Genomic DNA, 16,096 nt, shown 5'->3' with positions numbered 1-16,096 from the left:
ATGAGTAAACAGGTTCAAAATTCATTGCTCAAGTATCGTCGACAAACGAAAACGGGTTGAATTCTTAAATCTTCTTGTATCATATCAGCTGAAGCCTGGAAAACGTTGGATGCCAAAATCTTTGACTGAGCAATATATTCCCACGCATATAATAGTTACCATCGGTACAAATGTGGGGCAAGAAAAATGGATTTTGAAACAGAATTTAAGGAACAAATTGTTACAAGATGTCCAAATACTAGTAGTCTCTTCTTATTCAAAACGCTACTCACGAACCAAATCCAACATGTCAAAATACTACTTTTTGTTACGCTTGGCAGCACGCCTTCCTTGACCCTTCTTCGGTGGTCCTTTTCCTCGACGTTTCAACATTTCGAGCTTGGATAAGCGCCTAGCAAGATACCAAGTAGAGAATCATCAGGACTATTAGTCACCAAAAGCTACTACCAGCAGTTATTATACAAAATCATGAAACCAGCACAAGTTACATTCTGCTAACTTGGATGTAGAACAAAGATGAAATACATCAATCAAACGATAAGTTGCAACACTTGAATGAGAGGCGGAAAAAGAATATCGTGATCTGTTACGGAAATCACAAGTTTTGCATTGAAGAATACAACACTAAAACATAAAAACAGACGTTTAGTAGACATTAGAGAGAGGGAGGGGCAGAGAGAGTACTCTTGTTCTTCCATAGCCATGATTCGGCGGTCATCTTTCTTGATGTCATATGGGTACCACTGGGCAACTTTCTCACCAATCAACTTCTTGCGCAAAATCTTATGGGCAGATCTCTGGCCGGTTGGGTTAAGTATGTGCCCGAATATCCTCGCCCTAGCCTCAGTCACCCCAGTACTGACTGCCGCAACCAACATGCTCTTTAGACCACCAGTAGCCATCTCGCTTCACCTCTCCAATTCAAAAAAGATACAAACTTTCAGTATTTGAGGAATATTTGTGGGATTCTACAAATTTCCTTACGAGGCCACCCACAAGGCGAATTCCAAATCTTTCACAGTTATAAAACTATCCATAACAATTTGACACTACCCTAGTGCTTATATACCACACTGCAATTGACACTGCCATTGTTACCTCATCAGTCACCAGACTGACATTTTATCAAACACCTAATGTGCAACTCAATCAGCTACTCTACTGATGCAATTAAAGGGCGATATATAGAAAACCCACAAATCAAACCGATCTTAACTAGTGGTTTATCAAACACCTAATGTGCAACTCATCGGTCCACCAAATTGACATTTTATCAAACATATGGTGTGCAGCACAATTACCTGGTGTAAAACACCCACAAATCAAACTGTTCCTAACTGTTTTCACGATTCAACAGTAATGAACAAACCATTCTTGTTATCTACTAGAACCGGAGAGAGAGAGAGAGAGAGAGATACCTGAAAATGGGAACGGTATACGAAGGGTGCGGTGCTGGAGTCTGTCGCTTTTGCGACGAAAGCCTTTATGCTGCCCACAGTCGCTCGTTATGTTCTTAAATAAATGTTGAAATATATAAATTAAATTTTATTTGATTAATTTAATCTTAATGAATTCAAATTTTTCCTGAAAAAAATGTTGAAGTTTTGTGCATTCGCCAAAATATATTATGTTAACCGACTTAGATTTTTGCCAAAATAGCTCGAGCAGCGTGCTTCTATTCTTTCGTGTTTGCAATCTGAAGTTTTAATACATACAAAATATGCAATCTGAAATTTTAATACATACAAAATATTTTAACTGAGTGACAAATTGCATCAAAACACCTTTAGGTTTATTTGGAAGTGTATTTAAAATAATTAAAAACACTTTTGGTGAATAGCACAATCTCTTAAAAGCCTTTACAAGGTTTTTCCTTTCACCGATATAAGATACATGAACAACCTAAATTAGGTGACATTGAGGGGCAACCTACTCTGATATCATAAAGAAAGTTCAAATTCCACTATAAAATCAATTGGCAATACGAGAAATAGTCCAACCTCTTATAATCCCTTACAAGGTTTCTCTTTTTATCGATGCGGGACTCTTTTACATTCACATCGTCACACTTGTAATTGCCGATCCTTGTCTCGTGACCTTGTAACTAAGCAAAACATTAAAGCGATTTGTTATGTGGTGAATCCTACCAACCTGAGAATTTAAGCTCCGTTTAATTTTATTTTACAACGTTGGATTCTTGCCTTGCATATACAGAAACACAAGTGGAAGATGTTGAACTAGTTTTGTCATATAATCGTTAATCCGTAAAGTAGTTTTTCTACAATTACAGGTTCATTTGAATGTGACTTTAAAAGGGTTGAAAACACTTTTAGAGAAAATGTTTTTAAGTTCCAAAAGCACTTCAAGTGCTTTCTACAAGAAGCACCAGTTATGTACTTCTTCCAAGAAGCACTTTTAAGTGTTTTTCAGGATTTACTTAACCAGCCACGATTTGGGAAGAAAAGACATAAAAAAAGGTCGTACCCAGTGCACAAGGCTCCCGCTTTACGCAGGGTCTGGGAGAGGTGAATGTCAGCTAGCCTTACCCCCATTTATGGAGAGGCTGCTCCCAATTGGGAAGAAAAGACATACTAAAAATAAATATAAAAATCTTTGCACAAACTCATACATGTTAAACATGAATAAACTTCGCTGTAATCAGCATAGTTTTGGCACAATTGAATGCCACAAAATTTTCCTAGCTTTCTAAACTCGTAAGCTTTTTATCAGAATAGTATCCGTTCTTGGTATATATCCAGTGCCTGCATGACCTTCTCTACGAACAATTTCCGGTGCAATCTATACCTGCACAGGTCGAGATCAGCAGTTAAATCATCGACAGTGGTTGTAGTTTGCCGTAAATTTCAGTTCAAAAAGCTCCGGTATGAATCATGTCATGATTACATACTTGATTGCAGCCTCAAGCGTCCTACTAGCATTTGGCATTGAATCTGCATAGGGTATGATGGGAAGAAACATAAGTTTCCGGTGTCAAATTAAAGTTCATCTTGCACATAGGTTACAAGAAAAATCACATGGCAACTCGGTTTCACTTTACCTAGGATTTTTTGGTCCTGCTTAGAGTTAGTAGGAAACGCTGCAAGTATCTGTCGGCATTCTTCCTGTAATTCCTTCACGGATTTTCTTTCCATACTTGGGATCGGAGGCACATCCCCATCGGACCACGTGGGCAATGTTCTTGCTGCTGCTATGATCGCTCCGTCAACAAAAGTATCTCCATCATTAGATAGTCGACCTGCTACATTTTTATACAGATCTTTTAACTACAATGCTGTTAGGTTTGAAGGACTACAAATCTAAACAGAACAAGCCACAGAAAGAATTCAAATGCCTCATACTGTTATGGTAGTACTCTCCGTGAAGTCCGGATATATTGAATACTGACAAGAAGGAATCCAAATGAATACGTGCATTTCCAGAGAACGGAATCACATCCCAAGGATTCTGCAGTTCCAAGCCAGATAAAGAGCACTCAATTTTAGAAAAGTACAAATGACACCATGATGCTTCTAATTACTGAATCTATATATTCAAATATTCATCATACTTAACCTAAACAGGAAAATAATCTGAAGCACGAGTTTTCGGGTACATTATGCATTACAGTCAAGAATCTTATACGTAAAGTCAGCAGACACAGCTTTTAGTTGTGCCTTTCGGTGTCTAGATTTAATTTGTGCTTTCATATCCATTATATGTGCGGTCTTAAATCATGACTCCCGTCTTCATGTCTACAAAAACCGATACTCAAAAACTAATCACTCATGATTCAGTATTCCAGAGCACCGAGAGTGCCATTACAGTACATAAGTGTTGTACTAATCTAAACTATCAACCTTAAACACAAATTTCTTTCGTGGAAAAAAAAATTATTCCTCCGCTTGACCAATAACTCCATTTTCTATTATGTTACTCCAATTAACTACACTGACAATTCAAATCAGTAAATAAAGTATATATACATATACACACTTCTTTTTACTAGGCAAGAGAACATTACCACAGGAGAAGAGAATCCATATCTTTGCATCAACATGTCATTCTGTTGTCCGCTCATGTAATTGACGGTCATCTGTAATACACCTCCAAATTAGTAGCAGATCATCTTCATATATGTGCTACATTAATATTATGGATAACCAATCGTAGGCTTTTATCATGGCATTAAATTTGTTATTTGATTTTGTGGGTTAACGGTAACTTGAGGGAGGGTGAAATATTGAAAAAACAAAAACCGAAGGAGAAAGAATTTGAATTGGGAAGGATGGCTGAACACAGTGTACTCATGACAACTGTTAGTCAGGTTAACAAAAAATGAAACTCGTCCCTGCGTAAGTATCCTTGCAAACATTTAAATTTGAAAGGAATTTATCAAAGCCTATTGATCAAATAGAATAGACATTACCTCGTCACCTTTCTTAATCTGTTTTCCAGCATTTATCATCACTTCAAGCATGCGATCCTTAAAACGCCAATGAAAAAAGCAGTTTGGCTCAAACGAATGGTTTAGCATGTCTGCAAATTGTAGCAAATTGATTAGACAGCCACCTAATAACATAAAAGGGAAAATTGTAGCAAATTGTAGCAAACGAATGGTCCATTGAACACGGTTGTTTCTTCACCAAATTAACATGTTACTTGAGCAAAACAACAAAGAATATAATATATAATAACAAAGATGAGTTCTTGATTCTCCCCTCACAATTGCAATATTACATCTAGTTTAATATATATTCGCGAGAGCGAAATTATAATCAAACTTGGAAGATTAGAAGAGAATAGAAATTTACCTGCATAAGGAATTAGCATATTTGCATCTTGAACAAGTGCACCAATTCTCATTTGCATGCCTATGCATCGTGTTTGTGCCATACTCAGAGCCCAAATGAATCTCTCAGAATCACGAGCAAGGCGTTTAATTTTTAGTGGTACACCCGAGTGCTGATTGAGGTTTAGCAATTAGCACACATACAAGCATGTGCATAATGAGTTAAAACTGAGGGTAATCAATTTTTTCTGCAGAATATTGATGACTAGAACGATTGATGATGTAAAAGATATACAGACTGATAATTACCCAATTCTTTTCCCAAAATTCCAGGGCTCGGCGTTGCTGTTCTCTCATAGTTGAAGCAAGATTGGGATCCTGCAGTTCTGAAAGCTCCTCCTATAACATATATGGAGCAGAAGCAAAGAAAAACAAGATTATTTGGATCTAAATCTCAAGAGGCCAAAAACTGTGGATGCATTCTCGAAAACTGTATCACAGCTATGGATGTGCCTTCAACATCAGGCACACTCAAGGCCTTGGATCCAAATCTTATTTGGATCCAGTCAAAGAAAATAAACGAGAATAAATTACACAAATGTTTAGAAACAATGAAGAAGAATTATGTTCTGTAAAGTTATCCACCTCACTAGCTAGAAGCAAGTTGGGGCACTCATCAGCACTGGGTAGAAAATCACCGTACAACTGCCAAAAGTTATCTTCCTTGTCAAATGCGTACAAAAGAAGGCATGCTAACCTCAGATCCCAATCTGTCTGCCACAAAAATGAAGGCAATAGAATGAATGTCATTTCATAATTTGAAGAAAATGCTATTGCCCATTAAACAAATTGAAGAAGTACTAGAATACTTGATGAACTTCTCCAGTAAATCCTTGATATCTGAAATTAAGTGAAACACATTTACCTCTGGATCGGTTGAGTTAATGATATCAAATATTGGATGACCCACTGGTACTATATCTGGAAAAAACATCCATGGGTGCTTTTGGCTTACGGTTAACATCAGTTCTAGAGGAATTTCCATTATTACCTAAGGAAATTGAGAACAAAAACACATTAATACCAAAAACAAGCCATCGAAACTGAACACTTAATCAACAACTAAGGACAGTGAAACCATCATAGACACTGACACTAAATTCGGCATTGTGCATCTAGCTTGACAGACTGCAATGAATTAATAACTCACTCTAGCCCGGCGAAGTGGTTCCACATCCTTTGAAGCATAAACCCCAAACCCATCTGGCCCTTCCTTAAATTCGATTCCATATGCTCTCATACTTCTAACATACCCTATCTTGTAGAAATCGGGGTCCGCTGGCTCCAACTGCAGGTATTAGAAGATAAAGGCATGATCTTTCGTCTTAGTAACGAATCGAAAACAAGAAAATCAATCCTTATTTAAAGGGCATACGTAGAACAGAACAATATAGCTCCATTTGGATTGAATTACATACAAAATATGCTGTTCTGATTTCTTATGAACATAAAGCACTTGAACATACACATATTCTTACAATTTAAAACTTGGGAAGATTCAGTTATCAGTAGTTAACCAAATGAAACCTTAAACAATATGAAAATTGCTGAAGTTTCTAATTTCTATCTCTACACTTTCTTAGCAACCAACAGAAAGTAGTGGGAGAATGGGTAGATTACCTCAGAGGGAGAGTCCTCATCTTTGGGAGGCTGAAAGAGAGAAAATGGAGGAGCCTCCGTGGCTGCTTTTGCTTTGATGGGTTGAAAGCGAACGCCTTTTTCTGTGTCTTTTGTGGGGGAATAGCTTCTGGGTCTTGGGGAGCATCCATTGTTGGAACCTCTAAACTGCTTCTTCACATATACATCAAAATTAATAACACAGAAAAATATGAAAAATAAGAGAGAGAGAGAGAGAGAGAGAGAGAGAGAGAGAGAGAGACCAGTGGATTGGAGATGAGACAGTGGGAGGGGTGATGGAGAGGAAGAGAAGAGGCCATCGGAGAGAAGAGACGACAGAGATTTAGGATTGAAACTCCAACGACATAGTTGATAGCAGCAACAGGGAAGCGAAGGAGCAGCAGGAACAAGAGTGAAGTAGGAGTCTGGGCAGAACGTTATCCACTTTGACAGTCTCCGCCTCTGTTCAGTGTTTTTACTTTTAACCGCAGAGAGTACGAGAAAAGACATGTTTTGCGCTTTCTTTTTCTTTTACCGTACCATCTTTGTTTTTGTGGTAACTTAAACCAAAAGTTCCTTATTCTTCATTTTAACAAAAAATTCATATTTTTACAATAAAAAGTTAATTCTAATACTATTTATTTTATCTTTTATTTTATCTTTATTGTTAAAATTCAAAGTTTTCAAGTTTGTATATTAGTTTTCCTTTGTTTTTTTTTTTGGTCTGGAATTATTGGAAATTTTTTCCAATTTGGTTCTGCCAATTTGCCTTCGGTTGTGAATTTTAACTAATTTTCAGTTGGTTTTTAAAACTTGAGTAGGCAAAAATAACATTAATTTGACGGAGAAATTGATAGATTATTGGTAAGCGCAAATTGAAATATATTTATATAAAAGAATGAGATTGATTGAAATAATTAGATAACTGGATTTAAAACTGGGGGGCGTGGAATGATCATCTCAAATTGGGGGGAGTTGGAATCATAATTAGGAATGATCGGGGTGGTTTTGTGGCAGCGGCAACGAGAAGGTACGATCATATTTTTCTCCTCTTCAAGCGGAAGTGATGGCAGCCAGAGACGATTTAATTTTGGCGATGCAAAAGGGACTTCACAACTTTACTATTGAAAGCGATTCTCTTCATATTGTTGTCACTTTTGTGACACTTCTTTTAATCTGTTTGTGATTGGGAATATCATTGAAGACACGAAGGCGTTAATAGAAACGGTTGCTGGAGTTTCTTATACCCATGTCCATCGTCAAGCCAATGGCATTGCTCATCGTCTAGTGCGTACCGCTCTTCTCTCGAGAAATAATTGTAAGTGGGATGAGGTCCCTCTAGATCTCATTACAGATTTATTAGTTGAGGAAACTGGAATGCAATTGTTATCTCTTCGTATTCTCTCGGAACTTCTAATGAAATGTATCGTCTTTGATCAAAAAAAAAAAAAAAAAACCATTAAAATGCTTAATCTTGTATAATGGCAAGAAGCGCATGTCGACGTAATTTCAAAGATTTCATTTGTATAAACATAAATTTGAAAAAAAAATCAAAATCAAAAAATTGAAAAGTCAAAATCTTGTCACGAAATTGAGTCACCCAAAAATTTGATTTATTTGTTTAATGTTATAAAAATGTAAAAGTTATAGAGAGATAACCTTTATTCGGGATAGGAACGAAGCAGTTGCAGAGTATTATACCAACACAAGCTGTTGCAGAGGAAGTAATGTATATTATTGCTCTTAGATATTTTCTTTTCCTTTTTTCTCTCTGCTTTGTTGAACATTCGTAAAGCTCTATTTATAGAGCATCACCATGGAAACAAACAAAAACACTGTTAAACATATGACATGTTTACTGTATGCATGTGGGCATACATATTATACTATTTACAACATTTAATATTTTGTTACACAAACCATTTTCATTGGGCAAATTTTTTTTTCATGTATTACATGATTTAATGTGAAAACATAGTCAAATGTCTCATTTTACCCACCTTTGTTGTCTATTACATTCTCTGAGCCAAAGTTTTCATTTTTCACAAACGCTGTCGTTTTCTATTCCGCCTCTAAAGTCAGAGTTTATTTGCAACTTGCTCATATAAGTTTCCATAATTTGTCAATTCTCTCATTTTCCCTACATTTCTTGACACAACTGTCCCTTGTGTACATAGTTAATTCCTTCCAATATCTCACCTTTAATCCAAGTCCCCATTGGCCAACCCCACCAATCCAAAGCATAGATTCTCGTAACAAATTAAGTAAAGTCATAAGCTTGATTAGAAAAATCATCTAAAATTCAAACGTTTTGAGTAGACGGAAGAACCTAAACAATTACCAACAAAAGTACCAAGCAATTAAAAGTTAAAAGGTGCACGACACGAGTTGGTCCGACACACTCAATCTTCTCGCTGGTAATTGTTCAAGTTCGTCTGCCCACTTAAAAGTGCTTGAATTTTTGCGGATTTTTTGTAATCAAGCTTATGACTTTACATAGTAGCAATCAAAAGTTTTGATTTTGATTTTGGTTAATTTATTTGATTTCTTAATGTTTGTGATGAGAATCTGTGCTTTGGATTGGTGGGCGTGGCAATTGGGCGACTGGGATTTTAATAAGAAACAACTTTCCCACCCATAATCCCCGCCTCTCCGAAAGCACCAAACCCTTTTCAGTTTTTTTTTTTTTGGTAAACTTAACGCTAAACCAAGAGATATGAACCAAAATTGGAGTTCTAAACATCAATTACTCTGAAACATTGTCGGAAAATCAAAATCTCAACGAAATTTCCGGGCTTTTCGGCAACGAAATCGCATCTTGATTTGAGATGTTCAGGTTTCAGACCTTAAGAGCAACAACTGAGAGTGCATTTCAACTATCAGGCGTGTTTTTTGTTTTTGGGTGAGGATGTGGGGTGGCTTCAGAAGAATGAGGGAAAAAGATGGAATTTTCGAGAAAGTTTTTGAATGTGAGGTGTTTTCATAAAATTGTGGGGTGTGTGTATAAAATAACCCTAATTTAACTAAAAAGCTTACTAGAGTTGAAAGGTGGTACACATGGCCGCCAATAAGATGCATGGTGAAGTTAATATGAGTGAGCAAAAATGCACTCAAAAATGAAACAAGCCTATATAACCACTAGCTACCAAATGATACTTTTGTTATATATATATATATGTAATTCTTAATTTCATGCTTTATTTGTCGATTAATTTTCATGGATTTGGTATTTACTTTGCACGATAATTGTCAAGCATATGATGGTTATTCATGAATACAAAACAATCCAAAACCTTCACTCACAAGTCACAAGAATATGATGAGCTATTGATTTTGTAAATTATATTTAGAAGAAGAAATACATATTACACACACAACTTTCTCCTTTTCTGTCTTATTTTATTTTTCTCTTATATATGTATGTCGTTATAATTTCATATATATATATATATATATTGATCCTTCTTTTTCCTCAAACCAAAATTTACATCTGAGCACTTTTATCTACACACAGAAAAGAGTGGTATGGGAAGAAAATCTCCTGCATACGTACATACAGAAATCTCCCAAATTCATCCTATACTATCGTGTACTGTATCCGAACGTCTTTTCCTGATTTACCTATGAGCTAGTAAATGGAGTCAAGTATCCGCAGGGAGCGTCTCGCGGATGCCCTTGACCGGAATAGGTTGTTTAGCTTGTGTTTCTGCAGATAGCAGTAACATTTTTAAGGACAAACTGTTAACAAGAAAGAAGACTGCTTATAAAGGCAAAGAATTTGTTACCTTATACTGAGCCTTGTCGTAGGGGTTCTGAGTCGGCGGTATGTACTTGACTGGCCTGCTGGCTGTCCAGAGGCATGTATTGCGACATGATAGCCATGATCTCGGAGTCCATGTAAGACTGCAAGTGAAAGCAAAATTTTGTAACAAGGGTCGAGTTCCTAATTTAATAAACAAATTAACCAGTACAGATATATAGAGCTCGCCAAGGGAGAACATACTCGAAGCCTGTATTTGTAGAAGATGTAACCAGCTAGGCCAACAGCCGACACAGCCGCGAGGACCATGAAAGTTAAAAACCAGGCAAATCTCGATCCATGTCTCTCTGCATTTAAATGGATGAACAATTATTAGACATACGTCTTGCAGGATTGCAAATATACCCACTATCAACGTTGTCGAGTGACAATCAACAATTAATTAGTGATTACGACCCAGATGTGATGTCTTACCAATACAAGTATCCTGCTCCTTCATGTACAGCTGACCTCCCTTACATTTGCAGTTGTACCCGCCCCAAGTGTTCTTACAGCTGCAGCCATCACACTGACAAGCAGTACGCGCCTTGCATTCATCAACATCTGATGCACAGTAAAAAGGAATGGAAGAAGGAATGAAAACATGATTTACGAATATAAATCACACAGGAAGAAATTAATGACCATCCCCTGAAACAGTAAGAAAATTATTCTTTGATAGTTATTGGTCACACTGGAACTCAAATCACCTTCGCATTTATGACCGTCCCCATGAAAGCCTTGTGGACATTTGCAGCCGGATAACTCAGAGTTCTGTTTGTATACCGAAAGGGAAAAAAATCAATTTTGATAAGAACAAATGTGGAGTTTTGTGGTCTAAGCACTTGAAACAGAAAGAGAACTCTATTAAAAAAAATGGAGAGAACGACTAATAAAGTGAAAGATTATGATAAAGATCACTGAACTGAGCATGCCGAGAAATGCAATCCATTTCTAGATTCTGACCAGCAACCTCCATTGTTTATCGCACATCTTGCAGGTCCGAAAGCTGCCAAGAAAAATGTAAATGTTTTAGGAGTAACTCTCTTCCAAAACCACATGTTTTAATAAAGGGGAGAATTTTGCTGCATTTTAATAAATCGAGGATCTACCATCACAAGATGTATAACCATCGCCTCTATACTGAACACCGTTCACTAGAGGGCACTCGCAAACTCTTCCCCTAAATGTGTCCTGAGAAAAGGAACCAATTAGCATGGAGTTAAAATTTGTGATGCACATAGGAACTTTTCATAGGTGGCATCAACCATAAACGTCAAATGTAAAATTTTCTGCATACCTTGCAAGCAGTTATATTAGATTGGCTGTCCTGCCAACAGCCACCATTCCTCTCAAGGCACTCATTTGTCTCAAGTTCTGTTGAAATAACACGGTGGATTGGGAGGGAGAAGGGAGAGGAACACGAAAAGACATCAGTACGCTATTCAATCATCAAGAAACAGATATGAAACGGAATAGACTGGAAAGTGAAATAAGAACACCAACCTCCACTCAAACAAATGGGAGGATCAGTCGTCTCCTTAAATCCAGCACATACGGCCTTTAGCACAGCAGTTCTCTCTAATTTTCCTTCAGATCAGTTAAATAACAAACTTCAGGATTCTGATTTAGTATAAAAAATTTCAACGAATGAAATGAATGGTTTCTGGCAATAGCTTAAACGAAATCAATCAAGATTAATAGTTATGTCCATGAGTAACAGGACGAACTGTAACAAAGAAGTGAATACAGAATGGCGCGAAAGTTGTGACAAACCTCGAAACTGAGCATTGTTAATAACCAATGTCGGCAAGATGGTAATGTCACCACGAGATCCTTTTCCTACCTAAATATAACAAAAAGAAAAGGAAAAATGAGATAACCCTGTTGCTAAATTAAAAAAGCCAATTGTACAAATCCATTTTGCCTATGCATCTTTGTAAACATTGTGGTTTTGAAATATATGTACAGTAAGCATGTATGACCTGGATTTCTTGTTCGGCTTTGAGCACTGCATTCTCGACATCATCTTCAGGATTACCCATACAATTTGTTATCTTGTCAACAGGCAAATCTGCAACAATCAGATTAAAGCTATTAAAGCCCGAAAACATGCATTTTTTCTGTACACATTACGCAGAAATGGCAAAACATGCGATTTACCAAGTGATTTCATGACATCCTCGGCGCATTCTTTGCTATACTTCTTTTCTTTCATGGAACATCTGATATGGAAGTCTGTCACATAATCCCACCAAACCCATGACCGGCCGCTCTCATTGGCAACTCTATGCACACAAAGCTGCCTCAAGTTCTCATACACCACATCCTTCCCTTGGTACCCCTCTCCTAAATCTCTCTCAGGATCTGGTGCACAATATCTCCCATGGTTTATGCATTGAGACTTGCACTGAGTTGTGAGGACAAATGCGTGAGGACAATACCAAGTTATATAATGTGGAGTGAAGAGCGTGTAACCCCCTCTCTCCAGAATTTGAGCATGACCCTTGAAATTTTTCACAAAAGCCATTTGCTCATCACAACGAGCCCCACACTCGTCGTTGCTGTTTGTCCAGAACTCGTATTCAACTCTTTGATCGGGGTGTGGCACTGACTCTCTCCAGTCTAGTTTCACCACAACATCTTCCTTGTTCTTTACTGCTTCCTTCAAGCTATCACCAAAAGCTTTATCTATCAAAGCTGACGGAATTCCAATCTTCTCTATGTAACCATCTGCATCATTGCTCTCTTCCGGGGAATCCATTGTTATTAGAGGCTCTTCAATGTTATCTGCCACTAAAACGGCTGAGGCTCCAGCCTGTTGAGCATTCCACACCTTCAAAGCAAAGTAGCAACCTACAAGTGCAATAGCAAAAAGTTCAAACTACAATCCCAATAGAACTGTTTTTCTGGTCAACATAAGACTCGGTTAGAATTCAGTCTGTCACTTACACACAGTATACACAAGGTTAAGTTTGACGAGAAATTCTACCATACAACCGGGGTTATATACCCGCTTCTCTCAATCTCTCACATCATGTGATGAGAGAGATAGACCGGGATACTAGAATTTGCTCCTCTTGGCACAGAGGGACTACTAAATACAAAGAAGCCAATATCTACTTTACATCTATTGAACAGTTAAGCTAAAGCCAAAAAGAAATTTAGAGGAAGACTGGTAAGAGACTTTTGATAAGTCGATTCAAATAGAAGGAAAAGTGGAAGGACAGGGGACAAAGCAGAGCAAACACATGAAGGTACGCTCAAATCCACGATCTCCTAAAAAGCATCCGAATTACGAAAAAGAAAAGAAAAAAAAAACGCATCTTCATATGCAAAAATGTCTACCAATTTCATTTCTAGGCACACTCTTTTGAACTTGCATCTTCATCAATCAAATTCTTAACAAAGATGGAAAATGATCTCAAGCCAACCCACTAAGACATTTTTTTGCTACAATCAAAATTGGGAGAGGGGATTTGAAAACACGACTCTGTAAAAGCTCTTAATCACTTGAGTTATAAACCGCCTTGCTCGGACTTTTAGATTTAATAAATGCGTAAAGAAATTATTGATTGATTGATTTACCTCCGCGATCAAGAACAACAATGGAGGAGCGAGAATTTTTCGACTTGAAAGGCTTGTCACCCTCAAAAGCTTCACACCCGGAAGACCCTTTTTCAGGATAGACAACAGCACCCACCAAGGAGCCGCCATAGTCCGGCAGCCCAAAGTTGCCGATAGCTCCGTCGTGCTTCGAGCGCAAGCTCATTGGATACAGAACCCTAACGCTTCCCGTCTCCACCACAAACCTTGCATGCACATGGTTCTCAAAAAATGATAATAACACCACGAAAAAAGCTGCGAGCTTTGGGAGAAAAGCCATGCAAGCAAAGATTTTTCGCTTTCCTCTGCGTTTTTTTGGGGAATTGAGAAGCGGGTTTTCTGTGTTTTGGGGGTTTGAGAGCAAGAGAAGGTGGAGGTGGAAGAAAATGGGGGCGTGTCTTTGAATGGACCTCGCAACGGTATACGGGTGGAGGGAGAGTGGAAGAAGACTAGATAATAAGGAAGGTTTTGGTTGGTTTGGTTCACAGAGGGAGAGAGATTGTTTGTCGTGTAAGAAGAGGGTTCAACTTTCTCTTTCAATCTCTAACGTAAAGGAAACGACTGGTGAGAGAGAAGGAGGGTGGTTGACTGTGTCGTTGGAACCACTTCTACTGCTAGGAATCTTGGCATGGTAGAGAAGAGACCGGGAAAGAGAAGGCATACAAATTTTAACATGAATTTTAAGTCGTTAATTACTTAATTCTTTGATTGGAGAAAAATGTGTCTTGGTTGATAAATGTTTATTTAAACTTTATTTACTTCATTTTGAAGGTACTTATTAATGTTAAACATAAAAAACTAACACATTCTCTGATAGTAAAGATTAGAACATTTTTTTTTTTAATGAAACAATGATAATGAATTAGACAAGTCGAACTACCCATAAGGCTAGTTATCAGACTACATTATGGATGAACGATAATTTATTTAATTGGTGTGGGTGGAATTCATATAGGAACCGTAAATCTATGACCCTTCTCTTTTATATAAATATGAACAAATCTATGATATTATAGACTTATTGTTGAAATTGAAATTCGCATGATATATGACGTTAATATAGATGAATGATAAATTTATATTTTAAAATGTATTTTAAATAAAATATATATAATAATCGAATTAGTAACATGCGCAGCAGTTAATGCCACCCCATATGAAAGGAAGTGAGATTGAAAGATGTGATCAATACTTTATATAATTAGCAAGTTTCATTTATGTAGCTAAAAAAATGCATGACACTTGCATGCACGAGTTCAACCTCTTTTATATAAATATATAATTATCAATGTTATCATTATATATTTAACTATAAATCTTTTGTCCTTTCAAAACTAATCTCCATTCGGAACTTACATTTACGTGCTTTGAAAACTTCAAGATTCAACAATGAAAGCACACCAAGCTAAGCAATGTATACGGTATATGAGAGAGACTTCCCATTAATTAATTAATTAAACTAGTTTTATATGAGGTAATCAATGTTAGACTTTTTTAGCAATATGAATATTCATATTTAAAGCACAGTGAAGCAAGCATATTAAAATTTTTATGTGTTAGGTGCAACTATATTGGATGATGTTTTGAATATGTAATCACACTAATATGTTTGTAAAATTACTTTAAACTTTTGGTATCAGCTTAACCAAGTCATATTTAATGCGGGGCAAGTAAAGGCTGAGTAGAAAATTAAATTGACATTTTAAATTTGAGAATGATTTACGTATCCATTTTGTACTTTTCGCACACTATCGGCTTATGATTTGCATAAACTAATGGTTGTACAAAATAAAAATAAAATGTGCAGAAATTATATCTCTAATTTACTTTAAGCCCTCAATCCAATATAATTTGTTACTCTTCTGTTCTCATTTTGATTATCTTTATTTTTCACAAATTTCTGGATGTGATTTCTCATCCATATAGAATCATAAAAACCTAATTTTCTAATCATTATTTCTCTCAATTGAAGCAAAAATAATGTGACAACAATTACTTGTTCTAAATTTTCCATTTTCCTAAGTCAAGTTTGTAACCATATTTTCTGCAGAACGGGTCAATTGGACAAGGAGAAGAAAGAAAATATAGGATAAGAGGAAGACTTGACTTAAAAATTGTACATCTCAAGTCTTCTGTAGAATGGTCAAGAAAAATGGCTGACCTAAAAAGGCAAGTTAGAGTGCTTAAGGGGGCAAAGAAGGTAAAACACACATAATAAGCAAAAG

The 16,096-nt window shown here is 36.7% G+C and overlaps 3 protein-coding genes across 9 annotated transcripts; all 3 read right to left on the bottom strand.

Annotated features, from left to right (window-relative positions):
• Positions 1 to 105: 105 nt before the first annotated feature.
• On the bottom strand, positions 106 to 1,706 carry LOC103445980 (small ribosomal subunit protein mS33). Of its 2 annotated transcripts, none has more exons than XM_008385040.4 (3): positions 1,419 to 1,706; positions 685 to 914; positions 106 to 391 (listed from the first exon to the last, which is right to left on the bottom strand). In XM_008385040.4, exons 2-3 carry the CDS (start codon positions 900 to 902, stop codon positions 298 to 300), a joined length of 312 nt encoding a protein of 103 aa, XP_008383262.1. In that variant the 5' UTR covers positions 903 to 914; positions 1,419 to 1,706; the 3' UTR covers positions 106 to 297. The 2 variants fall into 2 exon arrangements, with proteins under 2 accessions (XP_008383262.1, XP_008383263.1); XM_008385041.4 differs by having other exon boundaries at positions 685 to 906; positions 1,419 to 1,559.
• An 867-nt stretch (positions 1,707 to 2,573) lies between these two features.
• LOC103445979 (protein PLASTID TRANSCRIPTIONALLY ACTIVE 14) lies at positions 2,574 to 6,932 on the bottom strand. Of its 6 annotated transcripts, none has more exons than XM_008385039.4 (13): positions 6,730 to 6,932; positions 6,470 to 6,634; positions 6,000 to 6,137; positions 5,715 to 5,840; positions 5,435 to 5,563; positions 5,099 to 5,188; positions 4,812 to 4,962; positions 4,427 to 4,536; positions 4,022 to 4,093; positions 3,360 to 3,465; positions 3,059 to 3,259; positions 2,909 to 2,951; positions 2,574 to 2,805 (listed from the first exon to the last, which is right to left on the bottom strand). In XM_008385039.4, exons 1-13 carry the CDS (start codon positions 6,784 to 6,786, stop codon positions 2,727 to 2,729), a joined length of 1,467 nt encoding a protein of 488 aa, XP_008383261.2. In that variant the 5' UTR covers positions 6,787 to 6,932; the 3' UTR covers positions 2,574 to 2,726. The 6 variants fall into 6 exon arrangements, with proteins under 6 accessions (XP_008383261.2, XP_070662121.1, XP_008383257.2 ...); XM_070806020.1 differs by having other exon boundaries at positions 3,059 to 3,256; XM_008385035.4 differs by having other exon boundaries at positions 6,470 to 6,640; positions 6,730 to 6,925.
• Positions 6,933 to 9,783: 2,851 nt separating this feature from the next.
• On the bottom strand, positions 9,784 to 14,513 carry LOC103445978 (vacuolar-sorting receptor 6-like). Its single transcript, XM_008385034.4, has 13 exons — positions 13,854 to 14,513; positions 12,429 to 13,121; positions 12,251 to 12,339; positions 12,042 to 12,111; positions 11,772 to 11,855; positions 11,566 to 11,642; positions 11,378 to 11,459; positions 11,192 to 11,274; positions 10,976 to 11,039; positions 10,701 to 10,829; positions 10,470 to 10,573; positions 10,252 to 10,369; positions 9,784 to 10,172 (listed from the first exon to the last, which is right to left on the bottom strand). Exons 1-12 carry the CDS (start codon positions 14,149 to 14,151, stop codon positions 10,253 to 10,255), a joined length of 1,890 nt encoding a protein of 629 aa, XP_008383256.1. The 5' UTR covers positions 14,152 to 14,513; the 3' UTR covers positions 9,784 to 10,172; position 10,252.
• Positions 14,514 to 16,096: the final 1,583 nt, after the last annotated feature.

Source organism: Malus domestica, chromosome 10 (genome assembly GCF_042453785.1).
Source record: "Malus domestica chromosome 10, GDT2T_hap1".
NCBI classification, from domain to species: domain Eukaryota; kingdom Viridiplantae; phylum Streptophyta; class Magnoliopsida; order Rosales; family Rosaceae; genus Malus; species Malus domestica.
This window is presented reverse-complemented; position numbering and strand designations above follow the sequence as displayed.

What these genes read in the sequence shown, in the direction of transcription:
- LOC103445980 (XM_008385040.4), bottom strand. Translation starts at nt 902, where the DNA reads ATGGCTACTGGTGGTCTAAAGAGCATGTTGGTTGCGGCAGTCAGTACT. An exon ending in ATGGCTATGGAAGAACAAGA is followed by an intron (nt 392 to 684) that starts GTACTCTCTCTG and finishes GTATCTTGCTAG; the next exon opens with GCGCTTATCCAAGCTCGAAA.
- LOC103445979 (XM_008385035.4), bottom strand. Translation starts at nt 6,786, where the DNA reads ATGGCCTCTTCTCTTCCTCTCCATCACCCCTCCCACTGTCTCATCTCC. An exon ending in AACCACTTCGCCGGGCTAGA is followed by an intron (nt 5,841 to 5,999) that starts GTGAGTTATTAA and finishes CAATTTCCTTAG; the next exon opens with GTAATAATGGAAATTCCTCT. An exon ending in GCAGGACCAAAAAATCCTAG is followed by an intron (nt 2,952 to 3,058) that starts GTAAAGTGAAAC and finishes TACCCTATGCAG; the next exon opens with ATTCAATGCCAAATGCTAGT.
- LOC103445978 (XM_008385034.4), bottom strand. Translation starts at nt 14,151, where the DNA reads ATGGCTTTTCTCCCAAAGCTCGCAGCTTTTTTCGTGGTGTTATTATCA. An exon ending in GGAGCAGGATACTTGTATTG is followed by an intron (nt 10,574 to 10,700) that starts GTAAGACATCAC and finishes ATTTAAATGCAG; the next exon opens with AGAGACATGGATCGAGATTT. An exon ending in TCTACAAATACAGGCTTCGA is followed by an intron (nt 10,370 to 10,469) that starts GTATGTTCTCCC and finishes TTTCACTTGCAG; the next exon opens with TCTTACATGGACTCCGAGAT.